Genomic DNA, 15,827 nt, shown 5'->3' with positions numbered 1-15,827 from the left:
CGTGAGAAAGTGTCTAAGAAATCCCACTTGAAATCACTGCATTTCAAACCCCAAGGTGCAGTTCCCTGTGTGACTCAGGTATTTCACCCCAACTATCAATTTAGATGGGCTTTACGATTGGGTGCCCACTTCAATGTAATATAGCAAGCAGCATTGAGTTATTTCTTATAGTTTCTGGTATCTGCAGACTCTCAGAGACCAGTTAGATGGGACAGGAGCTTATTGTCTCCTTTGTTCATCTACTATCTCCGTAACGCAAACGTCAGAATCAATGGCTTTCAAGTTTTAATCGTAACATTAAGCCCGAAAGCTAACACAGCCATGAAACTCCACTGGTGACTGAAGTCATAAAAAACGGGCTCCAATAAATCACCTCTACCTTCCATCCGAGGAAAGTAATCCATCTGCCAAGCCACACATTTTTTGGGCAGTCAGTTATAAGGCCAGTTATAAAGCAAGGGGGAGTGGAGAGGAAGGGGNAAAAAGTTATAAAATGCATTTTATATGGGTTCTCTATTAGTGAGAGAGCCATAACAAATGTGAGTTATATCAGAGGTCGTGATATATCAGAGAGTATTACAAAGGGGCTTTAATGCATATCCGTTCTTAGCATGCAGAGCCCAATTGTCTGCAATGCTGATGAAAGTTCACCGTAAATCACATCATCTGCCAAATGCTTCTCTAGACAGGTCTGGCATGTGTTGTTTTAACATTCGGAGTAAAAGTGCAATTCAAGTTTCCTGTATAAATGTGCTAAAACCATTTGACTTCTACCATCTCCACGTTTCCTTAGATTTCCTGCTTAACCCTTTCACGTCCCCAATCTACTTTTACCCCCTCTCCTCCATGAGAGCAACACACACGTGAATTAATAATCCTTGCATTTGGGATAGTGCTTTTCACGTCAGGAAGACGTCCCAAAGCTCCTCACAGGATTTATTGTCAACTGGCTTTTAAAGTGTTTTGTGGGCGAATGAATTGATTTAGAGTGTATAGTGAGCATGCCTATTGTAATAAATGCTGACTATTTTCATATATATATACTATATATAGATATACACACACACACACAGGGTGAATCAGAAGCCCTTACTCTGAGTTTTTAATTATTAATTATGGTTTTCTTACACAACATTAGTAGAGAGTGTGCAGCTATTACAGGAGATGTCTTTCATCGCCTTCGTGAACGTTGATATGTGTAAACGTCTACATGGCATGCAGTTGGAGCATCTCATTTAGACCCATGACTCGAGTAAGGACTTTTGATTCCCCGTAATACATGAGAGAGAGAGAGAGAGAGGGGAGATTGTGTCCTTTCCTTGTAACCACCTACTCTATTCCTCCCACTTCAGAAGCTTGCAGTGATTATGCAATGATTATAAGCCCTCCAGTGCTACCATATAGTATAGCAAAGACAAGGAGCAGGCTGCTTATTAACTCCTGCTAGCAAAAGCCACGTGGGCAAGAACAGAAAATATTCACTTCTGACAAACCTCACGGCATATGTGATGAAATAAAGACCAGAAGAGTGATTGCAACGCTCACATCTCAACTTGGGGTTCAGCGCCTCGGCAGGTCTTCGCGATGTGAAAGGTGCTATACAAGTGTAATTTTGTACTGTATTTTATAGAAAGCAACGATAAACTCCCCTTAAACTCCCCTCTTGCAGTTTACGTTATCAGCGAATAGCATGAATTAGATTATTCCCAGACATTAGTTCTTTATATATGTATAACCTACAAATACTGTATATATTTTTTAACAAATTTGATTATTCCCAAGGGTCTTGTAATATATGTTTAATGCGTAAATATAAATATTTAAATAAATTAAGATCATTTCCAGGAATCTGGTCTATATATTATTTTTTTAACGAAAAATCAGGTAAAGCAATGGTTTCTTTTCAAGCTTCTTTTCACCCGACATGTAGGTCAGCTTGATATAAAACTACTTCCATCTGCACAACCCATTAGAAATTATATAAAGCTTCCTCCGGTGGCTCAGCAAGCTTATCCAGAAGTACAGTCCTATACAGACCAAGGCAAACCCCAGTCTGTGCTCAGGTTGTCGGGCCAGCACTGCGAGGTGATGGTGGGGTACAGGGGGGGACACGAGGGTGGTGGGACGTGGGTGGGGGGGTGAACGAGGGAGATTAACCTCAGTGGTCCAATTTAGAGAGGCAACATTTCTCCGCAAATCTGATTCTGGATCACTAGCCAATGACCCAGTACTGAAACTGTGATTGTGAGTGTACAATTGTACAAAGAGTGTTGGAGGCCAACCTATTTCTTTGGCCGGTAAAGTGAACGTTTCTTGATTGAATACTTCTTGATTTACGGCGTAAATGTAAGCTATCTTGTTATTTCTATGATTATTTTGTCAGCCAACCAAAAAGACTGACCAACCAAATAATATGTATAAGATGTCCAAAGAGGTTGGCCACCACTGATAAGGACAATGGGAGGAGGAGGAAGACTGAATCAGTCTCAGTTGCTACCCTCTCTCCCCCAGGATCGAATACTCTGCTGAAACTTTTAAGGGGCACTCATTGAGAACAAGCTCTTGAGTTAATTGCTGCAGGGCAACCGACATCCGTGAACCCACATACCCCCTAATGGAAGGGAAGAAAGGAGTCAATCGCATCCAGGAGAGGAGGGAGAGAATGAAAATTGGCAAGGGAAAGAGAACATCTAAAAAAGAAAACATTTAGCAATAAGGGATCATTCATTTGCATCAAAAAAATACTGAAATGACCTTGAACAAGGTCAGATTTTGTTCCTTTATGAATGTAGCTATTGTGAAGCCCTGCATAACAATTAATTATGCAGGGTAAAATTAAATAAAAAATACTAGATTTTTATCTCTCCAGGCTGATGGCACATTTCCCAAATAAAAAGGGCACGGCCTGACATGCTTTGCTTATTTAGAGAACAGAACTGAAAGAGTTGCCAAAAAAGTCTCAAACTGTCCCCGCCATTTGATTGCACTGAAGCTCGAGGCTAAAAGCTAGCGAAGATTTACTGCTCTATTTCGTTTTATAAGAACCAATCTGTAAATGTGCCCACGTGCAGACATGCTCAATAAACATGGATCTGCAGGTATACGTGTGTGCGCGTATCCAGAAAAATGCACTGCTTTTAATCCCAGCACAGACAAAATACCACCGAGAGATACTTAAAACACAAGGAGGACTTTAAAAAATATTCTGGTGCTCATAAACAGGAGCGTTCTGTCAAGCAAACCCTCCCACCCTACCCCACCCGCAACCACCTCTCCGCAATGCAAACTACACGTGTGTGTGTGTATGTATGTGCGTGTGTGCGTGTGGATACAAGGCTCAGGCTGGGCTACGATGCTCTCTGCTGTCGAATAGCCTGTCGACACTCTCCCAGTCTGGGCTCAGGCGTGAAGAATGGCCACGCGGATGTGGAACCCGGAGGGTGGCTGGCGCCTGTGGAACAAATATCTCAGCAGGAGCCAGTGCCTTCAGGAGCAGTGGGAGAAAATTGGACACGAAAAAAAAAGACTATTTTCAAAAAAAAGACTGGGTAATTGCACTTGCAGCGTTGGCAGATAGGAACACAAACTCCTGTAGGACCCTTACTCTCCAATACGTTCTTGATGCCCGACTCCTCAAATTCACTGCAAATACTGTTCAAGTGCACACAGGATTGAACATCCGTCTACTAAATCTGATTTTAAGAGCAACTCCAGGAAGCTGTGTTCTGGCAGCAGTGGATGGATGGATCCAGCCTTTGGCAAGCCTTCGTGTTGGATGTAGCCTGTGTTTAATTGGGATGCCCTCTACTGTAGACTCATCAGATTTCAGGCGCTGTGTCTCAGGGCTGCATTGCCCCATTTTAAACCCAGCAAACATGTTTTGCTTTAAAAAGCATTTTGTCACAACGTGTGGAGTCAGATTGCAGTCACACTGCAGATCATCACAGGGGTCTTAGCTTCTACAGCTTTCTAAGGCCCTTTGGAAAGAAGACTGAATCTCAACACAACATCCAAGTCTGAAATTGAACTGATCTGCATCTGTTGATGCATTTGCTTCTTTGACAACTTTGATATTTTTTTCTATCTTTCCACCACATCTCCACACGGTGGGAAGGGAAATAGGATTCACGTAATGGTTCCAGTGAGAGAGCCATCACTATTGCAGATACAATGGGCTTAATGGCCTCCTTTTTTTAAAATAATAATAATAATAATTTGGTCACTCAATCCACGACTGTTTGTGAGGACGCTGCTGTGCGCAATTGGCTGCCGCGTTTCACCCACAAAATATTCAGTCAATTCACTTTATATTAGATTTTGTGAAGCGCTTTGAGACATCTCAATGACGTGATAAGGCGCTATATCAAATGCAAGGATTATATTATATTATATTATATTAAGACACACAGGTGTCCTGTGGCCTGGGGAAGTACCCACTAACTTTACTTTGCAAACAAAGTGACATCAGAAGCATTTCCTTCATGTAACACAGGAAGTGGGGTCAGAAATTACCTGACAAACTGCTTTGCAGCGTGCCTCCTTCTAGCTTTGAGTCTATGTTTACATACCCAAACCACTGTGTTATAAAAGGGTTGTCCTATATATATTTAAAACCTTTGTTCTCTCTGCCACCCCACACCCGCTCACATTCCCTCAGGAGATGCAGTTTGCATTGTGAGGTGCTTTTTTTCTGGCGTGTGGTACCATTTCCACTGTCGCTTTCCTGTTCAAGTGCTTTTCAAACCCATCGTTTGCTTATCCTTCACTAACACACACACAAAACAAAGCAATCCAAACGACTTAAGGAAGGCTTAAAACATTGGCCTTTGCAGTTCTTACTTCTTGGCATTATTGCCTGGCTGAGGCCAAGAGCCAAGTGTTTTCACCATATCTGCTACACGACAACACAACAACAACAAAATTACATTTATAGAGCACCTTTCACATCAGGAGGACGTCCCAAAGCGCTGAACAGTCAGGTGTCGGGGCCCGAGGTTGGGGAGGGGTGGGGTAGGGGTGAGGGAAGGCAGAGAGGTGGGAGGGAGACCAAAGGCACGGTCAAAGAGATGGGTTTTGAGACCGGCCTTGAAGGAGGCGAGGGAGGAAGCGAGGCAAAGGGACCGTGGGACTGAGTAGTGAAGAGGGTCTGCAGTTCGGCACAAAATTTAGGCTTCCCTTAAGGGCATTTGATGCTGCTTTAGAAGTTAACAATGCTTTTTGACGCAGCAATAATTTAGCTTCTCTTCTGTGAGCTTGTTGCACCATTGGCATTATAACAGGGGAAAGCACAGAACGTGATCTCGGTTTAACGGCTCATCCAAGGGATGGCCCCTCCGACAAAGCAGGGCTCCCCCAACGCTGGATTAGAGCATCAGCCTAAAATACAATTTCAAAGGACTGGCCTGGAGCTTAAACTCGCTAGCCTTTGACACAAAGGCAAGAGTGATATCAGCTGAGCACAAGTGCGGGATAAGCCAAGAGCAGACTTCACTATCCAGCCACAAGAGTGTTTGTTGGCACCGAGCAAGAGGTAATCGGGCAGTTATAGTTCTGGGATACTCATCTTCATTAACCCAGAGATGGACGAATTGGAAATATCATCATTGCAATGGTTTCTGCCCTCTTCGCCCTCTCCAAGGTGGAATTTATTGCAAAGTTCCTTCAGCGCAGCACGAATGAGCCACACGTGTCATTCCAGATAACAGCACTGGTTCAACTGGGCACCTACATACCAACATACTGCTTCAAGGACAGCTCAGCCCTAGGTGCCGCAGATGCTCTCTTTATTACCCTCTCATTAGCAGCTATACTGGAAGCATGATAAAGGAGAGGGAGTGTTTTGGAGTCTCAATTAGTGAAGCAGTCATGAAATTGTGCCTTGTTAGCAGAGGTCACATTGTCAGCAGAAAGTATTATAAAGGAGACTAATGCATTGCTCCTCTATGGCAGGATGCCTCGGAAGATAAAGGAACCGAACTGAAGGATATTACAGAATATGTGCAGAAACCATCTGAGCGTTCAAGAAAAACTGCTGACAAATCTCGATGGTGTATGTCTGTGTGTTCATGCTTTGTTAGCCACACGCGGACAACAAACACCAAGCAAATCAAGGAGATTTTTCTGGTGCACTGCACTGTCCTGTACTCAGTCCACGTGACAAACAGATCACGATATGCCAATTTACCAAGAATGTCAACCACAAAAGCAACAGCTGACATTTATCCAGCACCCTTCACGTGGGGTAGGGCCTCGCAGCGCTAAACAGTCAGAGCATAAACACGCTCAGTGCAGAAAACATCCAAACCAATCAAGGCCTTACCTTGTCTATCATGTCTGGCCTGTTGGTGGCTGCTAGGATGGTCACTTCGCGAAGCTGTTCGATCCCATCCATTTCAGTCAGTAACTGAGCAAGGACCCGGTCAGCCACATTGCCAGCCCCAGCGGAACTAAACACAAAAATATGGGATTACAATGTTTTCCTCAAACCCACGGGGAGCCTTCTTCACAACGCAACACCAACAACTTGCACAAGACACAACCTGGTGGTCCTCACTATTGGCTATGTGAAGCTGGTCCATTGTGAAAGCACCACAGCAAATTTAGCCTCACTACAGCCTCTCTCCCTCCCCACTCCCCCCACCAACCATCACCACCTTTTCAGGGCAACTAGGGATGGGTAACATAATAATCCTTGCATTTGATATAGCGCCTTATTGCATTGTCGAAGAATCTCAAAGGGCTTTGCAAGATTTACTGTAGAGCGTAGTGATTGTGCGTATTCTATCGGTGAACGTGGTAGCCAACCCACACAAAGCAATGTCCGACAACCAATTTTATTTGGAAGACTGTTACCCTGGACAGTGAAGATACTCATTTCTCTTTAAATAATAGTCAAAAATTTAGGCTTTTGAGATGGATTTTGAAAGCAGAGAAGGGAGGGAAGAGGGATTTTGGGAGAGAATTCTAAAAGCTGGGGCAAAGTGGCTAATAAATAGCTTGTCTGATGGTGGGGTGGGGGATGTGAAGTAGGGCAGCAATGTTGGCCAAGAGAAGAGTTGGGGTCCTTCCTCACTCTTTCCATCCCACTAATGGTGGGCAAGTCTTTGGATCTTTGGAACTCTCTCTCTAAAACCACTTCAAGTTATTCTTTCTCTGCCTTCACAAATCCCTCTCTCCTCTCTCTTTGACTGGCAGTGCCACCTTCGGTTGGTCAACAACCTTCAATCCTCCCTCCTGCTTGGCGCTCCCTTTCGTCTCTGTGAAGTGGCTCCAAGACATTCATGAAAGACCCTATAGAAACCCAAGTTTAGCCCTGGCTAACTCAGCACAAGTACTGCAGTACAGAAGGAGGCCATTCAGCCCATCACATCTGTGGCACTGCTACCTGTTGAAAACCAAAGTTGCCTTTTTGTTTTATTAATCCCCATTTCTACCTCTTTCCCGGTAACCCTCAATTGTTTCTTTTGTTGCTTCTCAGGTGCCACTTGTAGCTAACTGATGGACAACCTACGTCAATCACTGACTTGACTTTCCAACGGGACTCCAAATCCTAAGAAATATTCCCTGAAAATGTCCCGGCATAAAAGACTGTAAACCACAGTAGCACCACGACACTCGTGACTGACATCCCAAATTAACCTTCTGACAACGTTGGTGCTGAATTGGCTGATCTGCCAGCACTTACACCCGACATAATGGGATTCGTTTCCGAGAGAGATGAATGTTAAGTAATCCCTGAGCGCAATTCATCATTGAACAGCACTAAATAGCGGTTACCAATTACACTGAGCACTTTGTTATTGAGTTTTCAATCGTAAGGAGATGTTAGAAGCCCACTGGAGGCAACACAGATGGTGTTGCTCTCCGCATTAATGTACAAATTACAAGCAGTTTAGCGCAGGCAACTCTCTGTAGGGTAGATACCACATACATACATTAAACTTAAACCGTGTTGGGCTGCGCTCAGTCAGAACAGCTTTCAATTAAAATGCAAAGAAAAAGTCTGGAGAGTCTTTTCCTTTATTTTTAACAGAAGAATAAGAGACAAAAAAAAACCTCCAACCAAACAAAGATTCCCAGACAGGAAATATGTGACGTCCCGACACTTTTACGCCCGATTAATCTCTGGACCTACTCAAAAGAAGAGAGATCAACAGCTGCCAGTTTCACAATGTTTTGCTGCAATTTCTAGTTAGTCACCTCAGAGATCGTGGTTGAGTGACTCAATGTTAAGATTCACAGGAAAGGAAGGAGCTTGCTGACAGAAACATTTCAGAAGCACTCTTGTGTTGCAGGCAGACAGGGGAGGGTCCTTACCAAATCGAACAGGAAGGGTCCAGAACAAATTTTGAATACAAGTGGAGGTTGGATGTCTTTTGCCAGTAAAATCCAGTCTTTCGAGCTTTATCATCAAGCAAACATTCATTAAGGTGTCAGACTGAAATGCAAAACTTATTTTGGTTAGCCAGGTGTCGTGACGTGCACCAAAACCCAGCCCCGTGTTTAGTCTCTAAACCAAACTATTGAGAGTTCCACACGTCTTCTAGGGTTTCTTTTTGTCTAGCAAGTCGTGTCCACCACCCAGTCCTGGAGACTTTACATTTAGAAGGCAAGAGCTGAGGCTTAGGGATTGCAATGTGTGTGTTGGGGTACTGCTGGTGTTTAACTAACTATAATTGAGCACATTAGAACCAATGAGAACTCTGGAAAACTTCCTGGTGCTTGTTCAGCTAGGACCACCTATCACTAGGTTTCTTTCCATTCAGCTCCTTTAACCTTACAAGTCAAACTCTTAACGGTAGGGTCCTAGCTGTACAAAACAGAAGGAAGCTTATCATCACCATAACCAGTCTATACGATAATGAAGCAAGCACAGGTTTAGCTGGTTAGACTCCAGCAGTACCTGGCACACTCTGGGTATCTAAGCCTTGGCTCTCGCGAAACTGCACCTAATACTTTCCAGGTTTAGGTGAGCAGAGTGCATTTCTCTGGAGATACGGGATACGAGTGCATTCCCACCGGGAAATTTCCATGTGAAGGTGGAACTCTCAGTAGTTTGATTTTTGGATAATCACGAGCAGGGCGACGAGTGTCCGTCCTCCTGTGTTAGAAAAAACAGCTCATCAAAAAAANTAGGTCAGAGGCTCTTTCGTCAAAGTCCATACAATAATGAAGCAAGCAGAGTGCTTTTTCCACTACACTGTAGAGGGGAGGGAGCGAGATCTCTAGCTGCGTCCCCTCAGTGTTGGTGAATAACGTCTTCTATAAAACAGCAAAAGACAGATTTCCAATCTGTGCAACAGATGCTATCTGAAGGATACCCTATGCACATTGTCACTCCAGCACATCCGTTCTATAATAACTGCACGAAACAACCTCTAAATAGGGTCCGAACAGGAAACCCAAATCACAAACTACAACAGAAAAATTAGCTGCGAAAATTTAGGATATAAAGTGTCGGAATCCTCCACATCAGGTAAAGCTGACACCTTGCGTCTCCCGGAATATTTGGAGGGCTCCATCACTCAATGTCGTGCGTTCCTAAATTGGTTGCATGTGGGAGAAGAGGAAACAGCATCCAGTGATATATGTCAAAGTCATTGGCCCTAACAAAAACCTTTCCTTCATGCTTCTCATCACTTTTTGTTGGGTTGGAGGGGATGAGAGAGGCTGAGTGAGAAATACTTCAGTGACAGCAGCTGGCTAACCAATTTGGAAGGATTTATAGCAGTGGCATAAATTTTATAGAAGTATGCGGTATGAGACGCATGAGTTTCAAAGGAAACTCCAGGAAACGTGCACAAAATCCTGTCCAGTCCATCACTGCACTGCCTCATAAATCCTTTCAGAGAGAGGAAAGGGAAGGTATTTTCTGCCAGATTTGAGCTAAACCGTAAACAACAGCCATTTAAGACAGGTGGAATCTCTGACTACAACTTAGGTTCACAAAACACACTTGAAGTCCACAATCACTGAACTGTGTCCAATTTTGGTTAGATAATGAAAGCCTCTAGAAAGACAAAGTATTAAGCTGCTGATGAAACAGTCTATTTTTTGCAGGTGTTTTTTCAGATCAATGTATTTTTCTCCCTAAAATCTAATTTCCAATGTTTCTATTTACCAGGTTGCCTCAGCAGTTCCAGGTTGAAATTTCTTTGAAACAAAAATCAATAGAGATGGTCTCTGACCTGAATCCCTGTTACCATCCCTATTACTGCACTTTACTGTAATTTTCGAAAGCAGTCATGTCTTGTTCTAGGAACACTCCAATGCCCACAATTGTTTCAAGACAGCTTTACAAGTCCATTTATAAATGATAAATAATCCTCGCATTTGATATTGCGCCTTTAACATCGGGAGGACATCTCAGAGCGCTTCACAGGATTTATTGTAAACTGGAGTGACTGTGTAGGCTATCGGCAAACATAGCAGCCAATTTGTGCACAGCAATGTCCCAAAACAGCCATAAAATTAATGAGCAATTGTGACTAGGATACCTGGTGGGGGTGGAGGGGGAAGACTTTCTCTTTTTGAACAGGACCATGGGATCTTTAATGCCCACCTGAACAGGCACGACAGAGCCTCGGTTTAACGACTTCATCTGAAGGACAACATCTCCAACACCCCAGCGCACTGCATTGGAGAGTCAGCATATGTTCAAAGTCCCGATGTGGGGCTTGAACCCACAATCTTCAGACTCAGAGGAAAGAGTGCTATCAACCGAAGCCAGGATGACTTAAAGAACATTGGCAGGAAAATAAGCAGGTTTTAAAAAGAAAAGAAATGAGGCTGTTGGTTTTCCGAAACTGGAACCCAAATTGCATCACTGGACAGACAGTGACCGGCTTCATGTTGACTTTGATATTTTCTGTTGAGTTGATCTGGGATCCCACAGGGCAACTCCACCTTTTCACTTCATTGCAGACTTGGTCTTGATGTCAACTCTAAAATAAAGCTCTTATAATCCCCAGTCAAACAGAAAAACAATCTTCTTCCCTCAAAACATTTAAATGGGGCGTAGATTGTGTCAGAGTGGATTGGTGTGGCACGCATAATAATTAATTAATAATAATAATCCTTGCATTTGATGTTGCACACCAGGGTTCCAGCAAGTGTCACTATTTGCGTCTTGCTAACACCAATGTCGCATAATGACAAAATGGTTTTGCATGAAGAAGACTCATCTGATCTCATCCTTCAAGAATACCCACCATCCCATCCTCCCATCACAGCATCAAGGGGTATTTCAAATGAGTCCAGTGTCCTGGCCTCCACCACTGTTCCTCACAACTTCATTAATTACCTTCAGGGTAAAGAAAAACCTCCTGAAGTCTGTCCTGATATTTCCTTTCGCAACTCTCAACCTGCTTCCTCTTGCTCTACTGTCTTGTTGCATCCTAAAGTATTGTTCTGGGTTCACCTTTCCAATCCCGTGTAAACCACTATAAGGAAGTGTTTTAGGCCCTTCTTGCGTGTTACCGATCCGCAATCCAATGGAATGCATTCACACAGTTCCTTCAATCAAGTGTGCGTGCGCGAGAGAGAGAGAGAGTGCGTGCATTTGCGTGTGTTTGTTTTGAAACTATTTCATATTGTCTCCGTGTTGTGGCACAATACTGTTTCAACTCGGACACAACCAGTCATTACAGGATTAGGGCAGGAAACTGTACTTTTTGTGCCCTTCTGAAAAACGTTGTTCCTCAGTATTAAAGCCTACAGCAGCCCTAGCGTGGCAAGAGATCCTGAAATACCAAGAGTTTTGAAATCCAGCAGACTCCCCCACACACAGCCAGGAGTCATGCTGCTCACTTAGGCTGCAAGGCATTATTGAGTCTGACATTCCTGTCAGGGCTGCACAGCAGAAAACTGTCAGCGAGGCACTCCTGCCAACTCGATCTATTCAATTCTGCTGCCATGATCGTAATTAACTGTCATGCTGCTTTATTTCCTCCGCTGGCTGGTCCTGGTGAAATATGGCTTGGCAGTTCAGGGCTTTCCACGGTATTCGGCTCTCCTTCGTTAATGGCAGGAAATGGTATACATCGTCCTCAAGCATTAAAGCCACTCAAGCCCAGCGCTAACGGCATGTAGTGGGACATTTCTCTTTAGAATAAATTTTCCGAACCGGCAACCTAAAACGTGCACCTCCGCGAACCAAAACGCCGCAGAAACAACGGCACTCGGCAAAGTGCAACCACTCCTCCCTCGTACCTTCACTTTCAGCAAAAAAGTCGAGCCTCCAATGTACTGAAGTTATTGGAAGAAAGGACTTTATTTTTTGTTGTTGTTGTTGTTGCCAATTTTCTCCCCTCCTCTTGTGTAGGTGCCAAGGTGTCAGGGAGCATGGGTTCCCCAAGCCTGCCTCCCACATTGGAATGATAAGTTTTGGAATTTCTCCCAGAAAGGGCGAGTGAGATATACGGAAACCATCAACAACACGCACTGATATGGCACCTTTCACGTAGAAGAAAGTCCCAAGACACAGAGATGGAGCGAGAGCATGAGGAGCATGAGTGACGGGCAGAGAGGAGATGGCCAAAAGGGCCGTCAAACAGGTTGTTCGTTTAAAACAGGGTCTGAAAGCGGAGGGAGGGAGTGAGATGGAGAGCATCCGCAGTTGTAAAGTGCCTGAAAGCTTGCCCACTGATTAAAAACATCATCTCTGCCCTTGACGTCAGCGGCCGATTGTCAAATTGGGTCCCCACTCAGGTCTCTAAACAGACCCGACGAGGTATATAAGTCACCTTCTAGATTTGCGGGAATATATATTGCCGCAAAATTAACCGACAGAGCAAAAAATAGGAGCCACACGAGGCCCCTGGTAAATAGCTCTCAAAATGACTGACAACACGGAGCAATACTAAGCAAGATAAATGATGTTAACAATACAATTATTATTATTTTAATAATGTGGTCACTCAAACCCCGACTGTTTGTGGGTCGCTCACCGCTGTGTGCAACTGGCTGCCGAGTTTCCCCTCACAAAATACACAGTGAATTCACTTTACCATAGAATTTGTCAAGCATTTCTTTCTGCGAGTCTGTGTATGTGTGTGTGTGTGTGTGTGTTTGTGTCTCTTTTGAGTCTCTGCGTGTGGGTGCGCATGCATGCGAGTGTGCTTCTGTGTGTGCGAGCGTGTGTCTTTTTGTGCGCGAGAGTATTGTCCCCGTGAAGTGCTTTGAGATGTCTCGAGGACGCGATAGGGCGCTACGTCAAATGCAAGGATTATATTTAGTGCGCGGAAATATATATTAAAACGGATGGTACGGCGTGATACAGCCACTTGATGACTCCACGTTATTTCAGAAAACAAGGCACTTCCGACATCGGCTTGGGGGGAATCGATTCAACAGTTATCCTAATCTCCTTGCGAGCTGGAAAAGGATTCTCAGTGAATAGTTGACTGCAGCACGTCCGAAAACACCACTCAAAAGTTCACAGTGGGGTTGAAATAACAACGCTCTAAACGGCATCTCGTGCTGCAAAAAGCATCCGGTAACAAACTGCATTTTCCTCGAAACCCAATGACTCGCGAGACTTTAGCTCTGACCGGAGCCGAGGCCTCGAGAGTCAGGGAGAGCGACTCTCCGTAGAAAGTGCGGCTCACGCTGTAAGTCGCCTCTTATGGCGCGAAGTGACAACTTTGCAGTTTGGGGGCTTTTCGAACTCCACCGTACGTTAAGGTCTGTTAGCCGCGGCTTTTCTTACGCACGCCGGCCTCACACCAAAGGGAACAGCTGCAGCTCAGCTTCAGCAACAACAACAACAGCTGGCATTTATCCAGCGCCAGGGTAAGCGTCTCAGAGCGCTCAACAGTGACACTGACTGACACCAAGCGGGTGAGAGAGGACAGACAACCGTAGCCATTGTTAAACAGGAAGGTCTTCAGCTGTGATCTGAAGACGGGTAAAGGAGGGGTCAAGTGGAAGCATTTGAGGCACAGAGTTCCGGAGTTTCAGGGTGAAGCGACTGAAAGCAACGCTGTCAATGTGGAACAGAGGGGACGAGGGACATGTAGAAGGCTGTGTGTGTGTGTGTTGTGTGTGTGTGTGTGGGTGGTGTGTGTGTGTGGTGTGTGTTGTGTGAGTGTGTGAGTGGTGTGTGGTGGTGTGGTGAGTGGTGTGTGTGGTGGTGTGTGGTGTGTGTGTGGTGGTGGTGTGTGTGTGTTGTGTGTGTTGTGTGAGTGGTGTGTTGTGTGTGTAGGTGGTGTGTGTGTGTGAGTGGTGTGTTGTGTGTGTGTGTTGTGTGTGTTGTGTGAGTGGTGTGCTGTGTGTGTGTTGTGGTGTGTGTGGTGTGGTGTGTGTGTGTGTGTGTGTGTGTGTGTGTTGTGTGTGTGTGTGTGTGTGTGTGTGGGTGGTGTGTGTGTGTGTGTGTGTGTGTGTGGTGTGTTGTGTGTGTTGTGTGTTGTGTGTGTGTGTGTTGTGTGAGTGGTGTGCTGTGTGTGTGTGTGTCTTCGAAACGTCTCAAAGCGCTTCACAAAGTAATCTGTAAAGCGAAATGACTGCATTTTCTGGGCGAAATGCGGCGGCCGACTGCGCACAGCGGTTTCCCACAAAGTGTCGTGAACTGAGTGACCCAAAATGCTTTTTTTAAAAAAATTAATCAATCTATTTATTTACTTGGAAGGGATTATTACCCCTGGAAAAGCAGCCTGCCAACTGACAAACAACCAGGTTCCCACTTACTGCAGGTCACAAGAGGGGTCTGGAATAAGGAATCTTGTCTAATGTTTTGTCTCGCACGAGAATCGAACACAGGTCCTCTCGCTTTCCTGGCGAGTGCTGTAACCAACACGCTACAGGACTCACAGGAATAAGGAATACGGGGAGTGTGTGTGAAAGTGGCGGAACCGTAAGTGGGAGCAAGCACTGGCGTATATAAGAGTAAAGTAACTGAGTCTCCACAAACACACAGTCGCTACGCCACAACATATCCTGGTGAAGCACTTTGAGACCTCCTGCTGACGTGGAAGGCTGCACACCAAATGTAAGGATTATAAGTTTTCTTAACTGAAGACTTCATTCAAGAGCAACTCGCTTCGTTTTCTTTTTACAATTATTGTGTTCTTTCTTGCTCTGAATTAAAACGGATTTTATTTGTAAAATGCTCGTTAATTCGCAAGTTTAATTTGCAGTTCAAAGGCTTCTGGCGGACAAAAAAAAAATCGAATCACGAACAGGAACAATTATAATAAACAAAGTTTAGTTTTGTGAACAGAAGAAACACATTGAGCCCAGAACTGACTGTCTCATTTGGGTGAATATTGGCAAATCTAGGCAGTCTTTGGTTAGAGAAACGGAAGGTTTTTGGGAAAGCATAAAAGAGAAAGTACGTTTTGAATTGGAATACCTTCATATACTTTTGTGTGTTAGCGATGCTTTTTTTTTGTGAAATACATCGTGCATTTTTTTGGTGTGAAATCATTATAATATTAACCCCTACATTTGATTTAGCGCCTTATTATGTCGTTGAGACACCTCAAAGCGCTTCACAGGATATACTGTAAAGTGGTGTATTTTGTGGGCAAACGTGGCAGACAGGTCATATGTTTTTGTACGAAATGCATCGTTTGTCCAGAAAACACAGATACTGCACTTTACAGTACATCCCGTGAAGAGATTTGGGACGCCCTCCAGACGTGAAAGGTGCTATTGCAAGTGTAAAGATCATTAGATTTCTTTGTGAAACGCATAACGTGTGCATGGAATGTTTGCTGAAAGAGTGGCACAGAAATGACTATATTTATTTGTCAAAATTAAATAAAAAATAAACAGCAAAGCTAAACGTGAGTTAAATCCATCGCAGAGGCATTAACGAAAAAAAAGAA

General features: G+C 44.2%; 1 protein-coding gene across 2 annotated transcripts in view; it reads right to left on the bottom strand.

Moving 5' to 3' along the window:
- spata5 (spermatogenesis associated 5) overlaps positions 1-15,827 on the bottom strand; it is a 158,345-nt gene that overhangs the window by 105,241 nt on the left and 37,277 nt on the right. For both annotated transcript variants that reach the window (XM_007908282.2, XM_007908283.2), the window contains exon 14: positions 6,320-6,446. In XM_007908282.2, the coding sequence (XP_007906473.2) occupies positions 6,320-6,446 (127 nt within the window). The remainder of the gene's footprint in view (positions 1-6,319; positions 6,447-15,827) is intronic.

Source organism: Callorhinchus milii, unplaced genomic scaffold (genome assembly GCF_018977255.1).
Source record: "Callorhinchus milii isolate IMCB2004 unplaced genomic scaffold, IMCB_Cmil_1.0 Scaffold1, whole genome shotgun sequence".
Lineage (NCBI taxonomy): Eukaryota > Metazoa > Chordata > Chondrichthyes > Chimaeriformes > Callorhinchidae > Callorhinchus > Callorhinchus milii.
Note: the sequence above shows the minus strand (reverse complement) of the source record. Positions and strands in the feature narration are given on the sequence as shown.